The 13,830-nt window shown below is 45.0% G+C and overlaps 1 protein-coding gene across 1 annotated transcript in view; it reads left to right on the plus strand.

Annotated features, from left to right (window-relative positions):
- The window catches only part of LOC115329010, a 105,480-nt gene that overhangs the window by 55,562 nt on the left and 36,088 nt on the right, over window positions 1-13,830 (plus strand). The window contains exon 6 of the mRNA XM_040214554.1: window positions 4,309-4,445. Within this exon, the coding sequence (XP_040070488.1) occupies window positions 4,309-4,445 (137 nt within the window). The remainder of the gene's footprint in view (window positions 1-4,308; window positions 4,446-13,830) is intronic.

Genomic DNA, 13,830 nt, shown 5'->3' on the forward strand with positions numbered 1-13,830 from the left:
GCACCTGCGAGGCAGAGGCGGCCTTCTGATTTGCAGTCGTGGAGTTCGAATGCTGCCCGAGGTGACCGCAATCAGACGGAGGCCTATGCGTAGAAGTCGTCTTGTAACGGAGATTTTGGTTGTACGTCGAAAGATCCCAAAGTAGTCAAAATTAATTCTTAGTCTTCTACGGGGGCGTGTTGAATCAAGCCAAAACATTTGTTAGTTTGCCACGGGAAGCCCCCCAAATTGATAGATATTCTTGAACTTTCTGTAGAATTAAATATAAATTTTATTTCATTGCTTATGAGCCAGGTAATAAAAAAGCTGCGATATTATTTAGGTAACAACAGAACAAATCAAACTTCCATGGTATGCGCTAGATTAGTTAGGTCTGAAAGCAACCTTCTTTCATATTGCTACTAAACGACGATGGTTGTCTATTATTATTAAGCGTATCATACATTGGACATTACTGGCTTTTACATTTCATAGTCATAACTAGAGTTTCACGTTTTCATTAAATACCAACACACTCCTATAAAACACCTTGGGATGTCGTTTCTTGAAATCGGGGCAAACATTGAGGACGTTGAGAAGATGTCAAACGTGGAGACGGCGGTGTCTCAATCTGAGCCCTGAGCCTCGGAAACATCAAAAATAAATTGTTTTCCAAGGATTTTGTGTTATTAACAAGGCCTTTTAATATAAATTTGCACATCAAACACGAAAAATGAAGTCACCGATTGTGTTCAGCATCATCTAAACTTCCTAACTGTTTATAGAAAAGTGCAGCGTGCCTGAGCTAACATCAGAAGTGGGTACATAAGGTTCCTATAATCTCTGATAAAACAGACTGGTCCTTTCGTGACCATAAAGGGTGTGGGGTCAACCTTCAAGCCGACAACTCAACAAATAACAGATCTATATCTCCAGCCAGAGGGACTTCAGAGATACATTTTTCTTAGCGAATGCACGCCATTGTTGACATATCGGTATATCCTTATCGTTTTGCTCACCGCGCTCAACGGTTAGATTAACTTGACCGCTCCACGACCGGATTACGTTAATTCATGAAATGCAAGTCGGCACTATGTGCGACGCTGTCAACGATAGCGAATCGAGCACGTATACTTTCTCTTAACCTCAAGAGAGCGCGTGTAAAGGGGTGTCCAAACAAGATACTACAAAACGCACGACTACAACAAATCGAGCAACGCTCCGCTTCCGGTCGTTTTTTTTTTTTTTTTTTGGGGGGGGGGGGAACTTTTCCCTGTCGAATCTCCGGGGGGGGGGGGGGGGCAGATTTGACGGGGGAAAGTTTCTCCCCGGCAGATTTGAGGGAGAGGGGGGGGGGAAGAAGTTTCCGCCCGGCAAAGAAAAACGACCGGAAGAGGAGAGCCCCACGATTTGTCATAATCGTGCGTTTTATAGTATCCTGTTTGGACACCCCTTAAATCAAATGCGACCCAAGCAGCACGGTTGTGGCCAAGCATTGGCAAATGGCTGGCGATGGCCGTTTTAACAATGGCCAAAGAGTGGCCATTCATCGGCCAATGCTTGGCCATTGGCTGATGGCCAGGGGCCATTGGCCAACGGCAAGAGAAATACCAGTCATCGGCAAATAGCTGGCCACTGTCTGGCCGCTGACCAAAGGACCATTGCCAGTCATTGGCCAATGATTGACCACATCTGCGCTACTTGGGTAAGCAAAGACCGGGCTGCAGCCAGCAGCTTTGACAGCGTTATACAACGGAGTATAAACGGTCTCGATTGGTATGAGCAGTCACCCTCTTCGCTAGAACATTCAAACCTTCAACAATCGATTTTCAGAAAACGAAACTGAATTTTTCTACAGTTTAGCTAGCTCCAAACATTAAAACGAAAAATATATATATGGTGTCCTTTCGCAATAATTAGAGTTAGCGAAATGTTTGCCTATCAGAATCAATGATGTATCAATGTATTATATAAGTAATGAACGAGTTGTTGCATTCATCGAAATTACGGTGCGAGTCACTGGACCTTCGTGTAAATCAAAAGGTCTGCAATATATAACGAGCGGTTCACTCATGCTGTTGTGTAGGTGTTTTTGGTTGTCTGTGCCTTAGTACGTTGTTTGTATTTGTATGTTATTGTGTTGTTATATATCAGCTGTGTTGTGCAGGTGTGTGTATGCTGCTATCTGCTCAAGCGGGGTTTTTCCGAAAGTATCAATCTCCCCTTATCTGTTGTAGTTTTCAGTATGCTAACTAGGTGGCACAAGAGGCCGCCCAATTTTATTATGGCTTCCTTTATACGTCTACTTACTGTGTTTAGAACTATAACCACTATGACCATCTAGAAAGAAAGTAACCACGTATTAAAATGCTGCTGCTAACATAGCAGCCGCTCAGTTCTTTCGCTGGCTCGTTAAGTGGCCGTTTCCACTCGGAAAGCTGCGAAGTCTGCGCACACACGAGATAAAAATGGACACGCCAAAACCTTGTGACGTCGCAAGTAGCGTCGAACGCTGCTCGCGTGAAGAAGGTAGGCAGGACGTCGGAGACGCCGGGCGGGTCGGTGTCGGAGCGATTCGTCGTCGCTTACGTCGAATAAAGGCTATGTTCAACAAAGTTTTCATACCTGTGGTCGCCAAAAAGATCCCTTTTTGAACATTATCCGGTCTCGGTGAACATGCAGCTCGCATGGGGCCTCGGAGGTCAACTGAGCCACTACACGAATGGAACCTGATCGACGGGGAAAGACGCAGCCGGATGCAGTCGCTCCTACTGTAGCGTAATTGCCGTAAGGGTGTCAACGCTTGGGGACGAATGCCTGTGGTGGTCTTGCGCGTTATGGATGACTACAAAATTACACGTGCAAACTACGCTTTCACGCCAGCGAAAAGCCATGTAAAGCGCTGGGCCCCGCTCGTAGATCCCGGCTCACGTCAAGCGGCCGCCATTTTAAATTTATGCAGCCATCGCACCCCCCCCCCCCTCTCCTCTAGACGTGTGATCGCGGAACCCAGTAAACGTTCAAAGATGTTCATGTCACAAAACCTCGCGTGTAAACAAAATTCACCGAGGCTTACGAGTGAAACGAGCACCATTTGGGTGTCCGCCCGGGGACAACGGTCTGCGCGTCTAGAGGTGTAGATTTTTGCTAACAGTGTATAGTGTAAAGCGTAATGTACGTACAACGCAGTGTTTTCTGCTCGCACCAGTACAAACGCCTGAACGTTGTGGTTCGGTTTATTCTTTGCTGCATATCTAAGCCAGTAGAATTTTTTTCTTTGATGTTATATTCAATCTACACAATTACAACACAAAGTTATAATTAAGCGTTAATTTTTGTCTAATAAAAACGCTTCTAAACACCTCTAAAAGCACTTTTACTGAGATATTTCAGAACAGAGGACGTGTTGCGAAGTATTTTAAAATATTAGCCCATAAAAACGAAAATAAATGTCTTGTTTTGGGACATACTGACAGCCGGATATTTTACTGCAACATCTTTTGGAATTTAAATGGTTTATAGCATTTTAAGTTACAACGTCGCTGGTTCAGCCTAGCAATTTAAATTAATAACATGAAACAAGGCGGCCATTGAGTAATCAATTGCGTTTAATTTCGCAAAAGCTACATTTATAGACTTTGTAATCTCTCAGAAAGGAACGTATGATTCTCGGATGCAGAGCATTGTTAAACCAAAACTGATTATGTGCCTATTTAACAATGATTTAACAATCCAGTTTGCTTTCGAGCTTTGCAAAACTAGAAGAAAATTTCAGCAATTATTCGCACGATATCTTGACCTGACGTTAAGCACTATCACTATGCAACTTCGTTGTAACCTCCTTAATATTATATTTATCGAAGCTTTACGTATAGCATGAAAGAGTTTTAAAAGACTCGCATTAACATATAAATGTATACCCGTTTTCACCTCAATAAAGAAAACAAGTTGTGCGCATTGTTCATACGCGGCGCAATGTAGGTCTTCTTCGAAATTTAATTTTCCGAAAAAAAAAGGAAAAAAAAAAGAACGATGCTTTTGGCGTTTGCAACATGGTCGTCTTGATAATATGATAAGATATATCGAATCTGAAATTCGCCTACATATATCTTAATTATCTACATAAAGGGGGAACATTAGTAGTGCTTCCCGAGGTGCCAAACGTTCTTTACTCATCTCTTGAGGTGAAAAAGGGTATGGTTGCGTTGACAAATTTGCATTTTTGAGACCGGTAGCATTTGGTAGGCCCTTCTAGAACCTAAAATTGCTACTCTACAGCGATGACATAATCTACATGACAAAAAAATCAACAAGTATATCTATTTCCAGAGTGCTTTATTATAGGCTTAATCACAAGCAGTAGTCACAATCATCCACAGGACTGTCTGTCGAACGCAGAACTCGTCCAGTGCAATTATGAAGTTTTCAAGGTTTCCGAAACCCATCAGTGCCTTGAATACGAAGAGGTAATACTAATATATTTCTGTTTTACCCGAATTCCCAATTGTTTTTAACGGTGTGACTGCTAGGCAAAAATGGCAGAATGTGTAAAGATTAGGTCATCCTTAAAACGACAGCATAAAAATGTAGACCAAGAGTCCGAACCAATGAAATATAATTACTATTACTATCTAAATAAAGCCCATAAGTCAAATTAACCTCATAACATAAAAACAGCCAATCAGGAACAGCAATAGGACGATCTCATCAAATGAGGAAACGGAGAATATCATCAGACCAATAAAGGCGATGTGCACAGCAAAGGGATAGTGAACCCAGCGTTTTATTTATTCATTGTCCATGCGCACATCGGATCTCAAATATACTCGTACTTTGAGGTTTTCTTTTCTATAGTTTGTTGTCATTGACTTTTTTTTTGTTTCGAAGAAAAGTGTGCTTACAGACTTTTTAACTGCCACAGCACAACTGGGGCTATCAAACCGTGAGAGAGTGTGCGTCCGTCCGTCGCGCCTCGAATGCCAAACTTTTTTTGTTTGGTTTGTAATCATTCACGAATTAAATTTGATCACTAAATTTATCGAAAAAGTTTTTTCCCGCAAATCTTTACATGGAAAAAAACTTGAATTGTTACATTTCAACTCAGGAAGTATTGGCGCGAAAGCGGAGCTGCGTGGAAACGAATTGAGAGCTCTGGGCTTGACGGACGTCAGAAGACGTGCGGGAATAGTAAATGCTAGCGGCATAACATATCCTTTGTCAGCAGTCGGAGAAAGTGCGTCGTTTTGTTGGAGTGTAGAACGTATTTCCTTATTCCAGTGAATATTTACCAAACTGTTTAGTGGTTTCTGCACAAATCACTATCAAAATTGTTTTTTTTTTAAGACTTTTAAAGTTATTGGTTTAGGTTGTGGTCTTTTCCCGAGGGATAGTATAAAGAAGAGTTAAGTGCAGGCGTTTTGAAGATAAAATATCTAACAGGAGCGCATTCGGTACTTGCAAGCTGTTAAGATTGACAAGCATCAAATTAAAATATTATGGGTAAAAGGTTGTCGTCCTTCTTCCATTCGAATTTCTTTTCTTTTTTTAAAGCATCCGCTTATAAAACGCAGCCGCTCATACCATTACCAGATCTTCTGTATTTTATTATAAGGTCTCATACTTATAATTTAATTTCCAAAAAGCGTTGGAAGTCTGAAATTAAAGAGTCAGCGCTTTGATTACCGCTACGGCCAGAACGGCCAAAAGCGAAGTAGTTAACTCGAACGTATCACGTGCACGGTGCGTCAAATTTCGAAAGCCTCAAAGCCTTCGCAAGGAAGAACACCGTGTGAATAAAGACATGGCAGTGCTGAAGTTAAAGGGCGCGCTCTTTTATGGCCTTCATTCTTCTGCCAGCGGCCTCGAGTCCGCCTAGTATTTCAATACAGAAACGGCCTTGAGGTGGAACTCTTAATTGTTGTCCAAGCAATATGTATTAGGATAATTCTTGAAATAAAAAAGAGCGAAAGCGTCATGCTCGGCGGATTTAGTATATTTAAGTTATTGAGTAGTGATTGAAGCGGTCGAGGCGAAACTTCACATTTCTCCCACCTCCCGGGAGCCACATTTTGGATCGATCGGTATTCTGTCACTTGTAAAAATGCTGCACTAAAACTCATTTGTAGCAAACTTAGAATAGATTTCAATTAGCATTTTCTTATTTTGTTTTTATATTGTTGAAGAATTTAAAGTATTGTCGAACTATATTTTGTGATATTTGGCTAATTTGGTCAAGTTTTTACGTGTGACGTATTGAGATATTTAATGACATTGACATCACATGAAAACTCGAATACAGTTTTTTGTTGAACAAAATTCAACATTATACGAAGAAAATAAAATTTGTCAGCGCATTTCAACGAACGAATGTTTTGAAAATCAAACAATTTTTTTTCGATCTTCTGAAAAAAAAAGCTTTTCATTGCTTCATTTTTTATTAGTAGCCAGGTACATGAGTGGTTTATAAGAAGCTATTGACATATTATTTAATATTTTTTGTAATCTGACTGCAATTAAGAATTGAACTCTGCCATATCAGTGTTGTAAAACGGCACGCTTGGTTGTGGATTAAATTCACTTTTCGCCCGCATTATGCACAATTTAACTTAAATAGTAGTACGAATAATTGTTTGTTTTATATGTATATACAACCGGAAGTCAGTCGGCTTTAATAGGGGTCTGGTGGTTTAGCTGTAGATAAAAATGTAGCCTGTGCGTGCAACTGTTAGCCTGGGGGCTTAAAAGGTGCACCAAGCGGTATACTGCTTGGTGCACGTTAAAAGGTTGCTGTACCGAAATCTGGATTCCACAAAATGCGGCGGAAAAAGCGTGCTATGGGATGCTACAAACACCAAAGCATCACCCATACAGCGATATCTCGAACGGATGACCGAATTTCCCAAAAGAAAGGAGGCGCATTTGATAGGTATGTTGACGTTTTGTTTCTCCGAGAAGAGTCGAGCAGCGATAGTATTTTTTTATTTACTTCATCCGGTTTTCGCGATACGGGATCTGGCTTCAAATGCGTCGTGCGTATACGCGGTGCGCGCACTCGTTGAGCACACGCAGGATATCAAAATACGCACGACGTCGCCTTAGAGGTCCTTCTAGACCTCTTTCTTGAGGTTGTCTTAGAGGTCGTCCTAGAGGTCGCTCTGAACGTCTTCCTAGAGGTCATCTTTGAGATCGCCCTAAAGGTCATCCCAGAGGTCGCCCTAGATGTCGTGGTCGATGTCGCCCTCTAGGACGTCGACCTTGATGCCGTCCTAGTAGGAAAAACCCGCGCCGCTCATACATAGAGCGGCAGTGCGCACTCATTCACATTTTCCCCAAAGCTGCGATGAAATTATCAGTTTCAGTTCTGCTAGTTGGTACATGGTCGATGATGGCGGTGAAACAGCTTGATCATTAAACGATTACACAGAGACAGGGCAAGTCACACGCACAAAGCTGCAATGGTGGTGGGTAAACAGCTTGAGCATTAAAGCGATTATACTAAGATAGAAGATTAATCGATTACGAAGAGACGAATCAATCAATCAATTTCGAAGTGGAGCGATGCGGTCGCGCTGACGTCAATGGTTGCGTCGTAAACCGTTTATGAAATAAAGCGTTTACTTAAAAAAATTTGAAATCGTATTCACAGTGTGTCGAGTCTCATGACGAATGCTATCGCAATTCATAGAAAATCAACAATATCGATTTTAGAGACAATGGTTTACAGTTTATTGACATGTTACACGCAAGATATTTTTAACACCCATTGAAAGTTCCGTGGTTTATATTGTACGCAGCACAGAAAGTGTGAAATTCAAACAGCAAGAGTTCTGAATGGGGAGTCACAGGCATTCCATACCTCAGGCGACATGTAAGCGGTGAAACACACACCACAGTCACTATATTTATTGCAAGCTAAAAGAAACCACATGCGCATCAGTACAAATTTTCCTGAATTTCAGGTATGATTTTTGAAGTGTTATAGTTGTTTCATGTTGAGTAGGTCCTCAAGCCAAGGAGCCCACTTTGGAGGTGTCTCCGAATGGGCGTAAATTAACTCTCTTTGATTAATGATTTCCATAAAATAAATGTGTACTTTGTGGGCTACGATTTCAGCATGTCTGAGTGCCCTGCGAGTCCTGCAAATGCTGAAAAGACCTAGGAGAATGAAAACGTCACATGGGATCACCTCATGCTTTTCCACAGTCAGAAACCCGATTTAGTGTGGTGTAACTGTCAGGTCTTTTTTATAGTTCGTTTTAGAATATCCCGAAGAATAACGGCATCCCAGAAATTAACAAAAACTTGCTGAATTGTACCTGGGTGTTGACAAAGCAAGCAGTTTTTAATTCACGAAACAAATGTTCCCATCCTCTGTAGCAGTGGTTCTCAACTGAGGGTCCACGAAGGCTTGCTAGGGATCCGCGAAGCCCTGTCTCATCAGTTAAGCCCGGCAATGAAAGTTATTTTCTTAACAGATTCAAAAGAAACGCTTAAAATTTTCGGTGAGTTTTCTCCTTTTTGTGTCAATAAGAGAAGTCTACTTCACACTAGCCCTTAGTTATATTCACTTATTTGATGATTGTCATAATTTACCTATACCTTTCCCCTCCCCTCACCACGAACGGGTCCTTCGTCATCTCCGCCAATATCCAAGGGGTCCGCGAAACAAGAACGGTTGAGAACCACTGCTCTGGAGCCATACCTTAACCGGTAATCTTGCAGTATGCAGTTTAAATACGAAATATTTTGCAGTTGGTGGAGTGCATATCGTTTTAACTGTACAAAGTAGATTTTTACCTGAATCATTATTGAACAGTGAGCGATACGGAGGAGTTGGGAAAAGACTATCCAAGAGGAGGTCGAGTAAGCTTTTTTCTTGTAACGCCAGATAGATACTCTCGAGAAGATCGAACGGACAAAAATGTATACCATTCAGTAACATTTTTAAGGAATTCAAAATCTATCATAGCATTCGGTGTATCGGGAGACGCCAGAAATGATGGCAAAAGGCCAGAGCGATTGGTTTGTATCACTGTACGCGAGAATGGTTGCTCCTTGTCACGCAAAAAGAAAAAACGCCATCTAAGTTGAAGGATAAATAAATGTGGCCGGCCTGTATATAAGGCTCCCAAAAAAAAGATTGTCACTTCTCATCCACAATTCCGAGTAGGCAAGTCACAAATCCTATGGATCTTTTGAACATTCACACGAGCACAGTGCAGTACCTGCAATGCATGGATAATTTTGGTAATAAGAGAAGTGTGTGGGTTTCCCCTTTGGAGGGGGCTACCACTTAGAAACACAGAAGGTTTTTTGGATCCGGATAAAAACGTGTTTATTTTACCTAGATGCCACACGCTTGCCCGAAGGCCAACAATGTTGGAGATGACGGCGCTGTCTCTTTTGACAGGATCGCCAGTCGGAGTCCGCGCTGCCGCTATCACGGAGGGGGAGGATCAGATAAGGATATGAAGGCTCCGTCGAGCAGAGCCTCCCCTAGCGAGAGTCCCGCCCGTTGGATTAGGGCCGTCTTATTTAGCCTGCGGGAATAGACGCGCCCGGGGTGGGTCGGATGTAGGTGGCTCCCCGGAGGGGCGGACGCGTAAAAGGCATGATCCCGAGGGGTGTGCCTTAGGCAAATCACCCGAGAAGGGCGAGGGAAAGCCGTCCACCAGGGAATACGGCTTCGCCCTCGCATCCGGGACGCGCCCCCACGTGGCGACGCCCCACGGCCTGCCTGAGCTAGGCCTAGATAGGGATGCGGGGAACACGTGGTTCCCACACTCCCCCCTCCATAAGGCTGACGTAGGTTTAAGAAAAATAAAAATTAACCTACCGACTCTCGAAAAGAAAACAAAACAAAAAACAACGCGGCGGTGCCGGCTCCCACATGCATGGGGTAACAAATAATTTGCCGTCCTCGGTGACGTTCCCTACGCTGCAGTAGCTCGCTCACCATGGCGTAGTGTCCTTGGTGGAAGTGGATCGCGGGGCCCTTGGGACTTGTCACGGGACGAACGGGAACAGCTGGTCCCTGGTCGGCGAGCTTTCCGACAGCGGCGCGGGTCCCGAAGGTGATGAGCGGGCAGTCCCTGGCCGGATGTCGATCCCGACGGCCCACGAAAACGACGGGTTGCTGGTTTGGCCCGCGGCCAGCTGGGGTAGCGGGGCTGCCTGACGAGTCACGCGCAGCCGTGGTCCATGGACGCCACTGAACTGCCGTAGTCAGGAAACAGCAGCTCCCGAACGGCGCGAAGCCCTGTGCTGTGTGGGTGGGGATCCTCTTTGTGGATGCGGGGATGTACTGCGGGCGAATGACCACTTGGTCTCCGACCGCTTGTGACGACGCTCGCACCGCGCTTTTGCGGTGACGTGTGGACACGTGAGCGTAGGTGGCAATAACTGACCAATGGCCGTTACGCCCACCCTTTCCCTCGGATGCCGTTGCTCGTGGGATTCCCCTACGGGTTGATCCGGGAGCGAACGCTGAGGTGACCTTCTGTCTAGGTCAGTGCTTGCCAACAAACAATTGTGTCTGGCGCGTTCGCGAAGGCAGCAGGTGCATTGTGCTTTGCACTTCCCTTAATGTGACATTTCGCCACTTACTGGGGCTGCCTCTACGAAAACTTCGGATATTAGTTTTTCCGAGTTCGCAGATTGTAGCGAGACGCCTGCTGTTCATCGTCGGCGTTATCTCGCGTTTTGCGTGCACATTGCTGCGGGGGCTGCGTTTGTTCGACCCCTTCTTCCCTTTCGTTGTAGGGTTTGAGATCGCAGACATGCACAGGCCCGCTGACTTTTCTTGAGTCCTTTCAAGTCAGCTTGTACACGAGTGGTGAAAATACTTTGTGCACTCGGTACGGGCCCAACCACTTTGGTGCCAGTGAAGCAGAACAGCCTTTGCTGGCATCGCTCAGAACATGGTTTCGTCTGAGCACGAGATCGCCTACTTTGTAGCGGAGATCCCGGCGAGAGCGGTCGTATTGAGCTTTTTGTTTAGCTCGCGCTACCCCGAGATTGCGACGGGCCTCCGAGAAAGCTTGTTTCATCCGGGTTTGTAGCGTGCGCGCATGTTCAGTCTGTTTCGACTGTGCGTCGCTCACCCCTGCGTTTGCCCCCAGGACGCGGTCCATTGGGTTCGGCAATTCCATTCCAAAGTGAGGAAGGCGGGGGTGAAGCCTGTCAAACGATTGACAGTGGAACGGAGAGCGAACCCAATCTCGAAAATGTATGCGTCCCTGTCGCGCTGCTTTTCGCCAAATGCTGCCAGCATGGGTTTGATGTTTCTGTTACATCGCTCCGTGATGTTCGCCTGTGAATGGTAGGTTGTGGTTGTTCTGTGCTTGATGCCCAGCGCTTTGCAAGCGTCCATAAATACCTTCCCGACGAAGTAGCTCGCTCTATCCGTTAAAAGAGCTTCAGCGAACCCGAATCGGGTGAACACCTCCATGAGCTTTTCAGTGATTGCTCGGGCTGTCACCTTTCGTAGTGGGAAAAGTTCTACCCATTTGGCTGAAGTGGTCAGTGACAACCAATAGATACTGGTGTCCTCTGGGGCTCCTTGGTAAAGAGCCGACCACGTCGCAAGCCGCCAAAGACCATGGTTCTTGGCTGTGGATCGGCTGCATTAGGCCCGGAGGTTTGCCGTCTCTTGGTTTGAAGCTTTGGCAAGTGTGGCACGTGCGGGCGTAGCGGAATACGTCCCTTTTCATGCCCGGCCAGGTTGCGATGTGGCATAACTTTGTGTAAGTCTTGGAGCCGCTCGCATGTCCGGCCAAGTGCGAGTCGTGATAATAACGCATTACTGCGCACCTCAGACTTTTTGGCACTACCACCTTGAACATATTATCTGTGTCCTCAGATGAGATATACTTCAGCAGGAGCCCGTCGGCGTTCAGCAGAAATTGATCCAGCGTGCCAATACCAGTACCAGATACATCCCGACACTCGGCGTTTACTGTAATACCAGCAGTCGTATACGTCCGCCGGACGCGCCGCCTGACTCCACAGAGTCCGACTCACTCGAGAGTCCGTCGATCGCTTTTCGACAAAACGGATCATTCTGCAGCCCTAGTAAAAAAAATTATATGAATTTTTTTCTGATATGTTTATTGGACACCTTTTTCATATCAGAACTTATTATTTCATATCAGTTTCCTATGCCGCATATCAGTTACACTAGGCTAGGTGGCGCTAGGTACCGCCCAATTCATGTGCTGCAAAAATATATTTATTTACTCACGCCACCATGTAGATACATTACGCATACCACTAGCATCAGTTGAACAAATACATTGAGGGCATATACACATACACGGCACAACAAACATGAATACAACAGCACACCCAATAACTACTTCGGAGCTCTGCGTTTCCGCCTTTTATACAGGTCGTTTTGTAAGTACGAAGTTTTTCGGTGACCTCCTACGCAATAAATAATATTTTCAGCGTGTTGGATTTTTTTCAGTAATGTCGTACCTCTGAGAGTATTTAGAACGGCTCAGGGGACGAATCTCCTAATAAAAAGTAAACGCTCATGCCGTAATTATTTGAAAGCCAGTAAATCAAGCCGCTCCACTGCGGTTCCAAGTCACGTGTTTGCTTTCCCGCGCGGCACGTCGTATACTGAAGAAACTTATATGAATTTATTTCTTATATGTTTATTGGACACATTCATATCAGTTGGCAAATGTTGCATATCAGCTCTTATATGTCGCATATCAGTTTTTGGGTATTTCATATCAGTTCTTATATCGCATATCAGTTTTTGGATATTTCATATCAGTTGGCATATGTTGCATATCAGTTCTTATATGTCGCATATTAGTTTTTGGGTATTTCATATCAGTTCTTATATCGCATATCAGTTTTTGGATATTTCATATCAGTTTCATATGTCGCATATCAGTTTTGAGATATTTCATATCAGTTCTTATATAGATTCATATACTTTTTTTCAGTAGGGATGCTGAGCTTTCAGTACATCTTTGCTGAACACGATCCCCACTGCGCTCACTGCGTCTATGTGGTTCACGTTTTCGTCCGAGGTCAGCGGTGCTGCCTCCATTTTGAACTGATTTTAAGCTTCGCGTGGCTTGGAGTTTGCCATTGGCTCGGCCTGGGTCCTCGCGGAAAGATTTGCGACAGTACCTCGCGACAGTGCGTCGGCCACCACGTTTGTGCTGCCTTTCCTGTACCGCACAACATAGTTGTATTTCTGCAGTAGCAAGACCCATCTCGCTAACCGTCCTGCGGGTTCGCGAAGTCTGGACAGCCATATTAGGCTCTGCTGGTCTGTTTCGATCGTGAACGTGGTCCCGTCGACATAAATGTCGAAGCGCTTCAGGGCGATTACAATGGCCAAGCACTCTTGTTCACATGTGCTGTAGTTCACCTCAGCGGGTGTCAGCGAGTGGCTAGCGAAAGCTACCGGACCAAGCACTCCCTCGTGCTCTTGGAGCAGGACCGCTCCCAAGCCCAGTTTGCTCGCGTCCGTTTGGATCACGAAAGGCTTGTTCAAGTCGGGCAGCTTTAGTTCAGCTGTGTCCGCGAGCGCTTTAGAGGTGCAGCGGAATGCCGCCTCCTGCTCGGGACCCCAACTCCATCTCACCGTCTTTCTCAGTAGCCGTGTTAGTGGCGCTTGGAGTGATGCGCAGTTCGGGATGAATTGGCGGTAAACGTTTACCATTCCCAAATAGCGACGGAGCGAGTTTACGTCCGTCGGCGCCGGAAACTCCCAGATAGCCTTTAGCTACTCGGGGTGGGGTTTGGCGTGATGCGCCCGCAGTCGAGCGTGAACCCAAGCAAGTTGATTCGGGTTCCGGCTATTTGGGCCTTTTCTGGGTTTAAAGT

The sequence above is a fragment of the Ixodes scapularis genome, unplaced genomic scaffold, assembly GCF_016920785.2.
Source record: "Ixodes scapularis isolate PalLabHiFi unplaced genomic scaffold, ASM1692078v2 PGA_scaffold5__190_contigs__length_132052651, whole genome shotgun sequence".
In the NCBI taxonomy this organism is placed as follows: Eukaryota; Metazoa; Arthropoda; class Arachnida; order Ixodida; family Ixodidae; genus Ixodes; species Ixodes scapularis.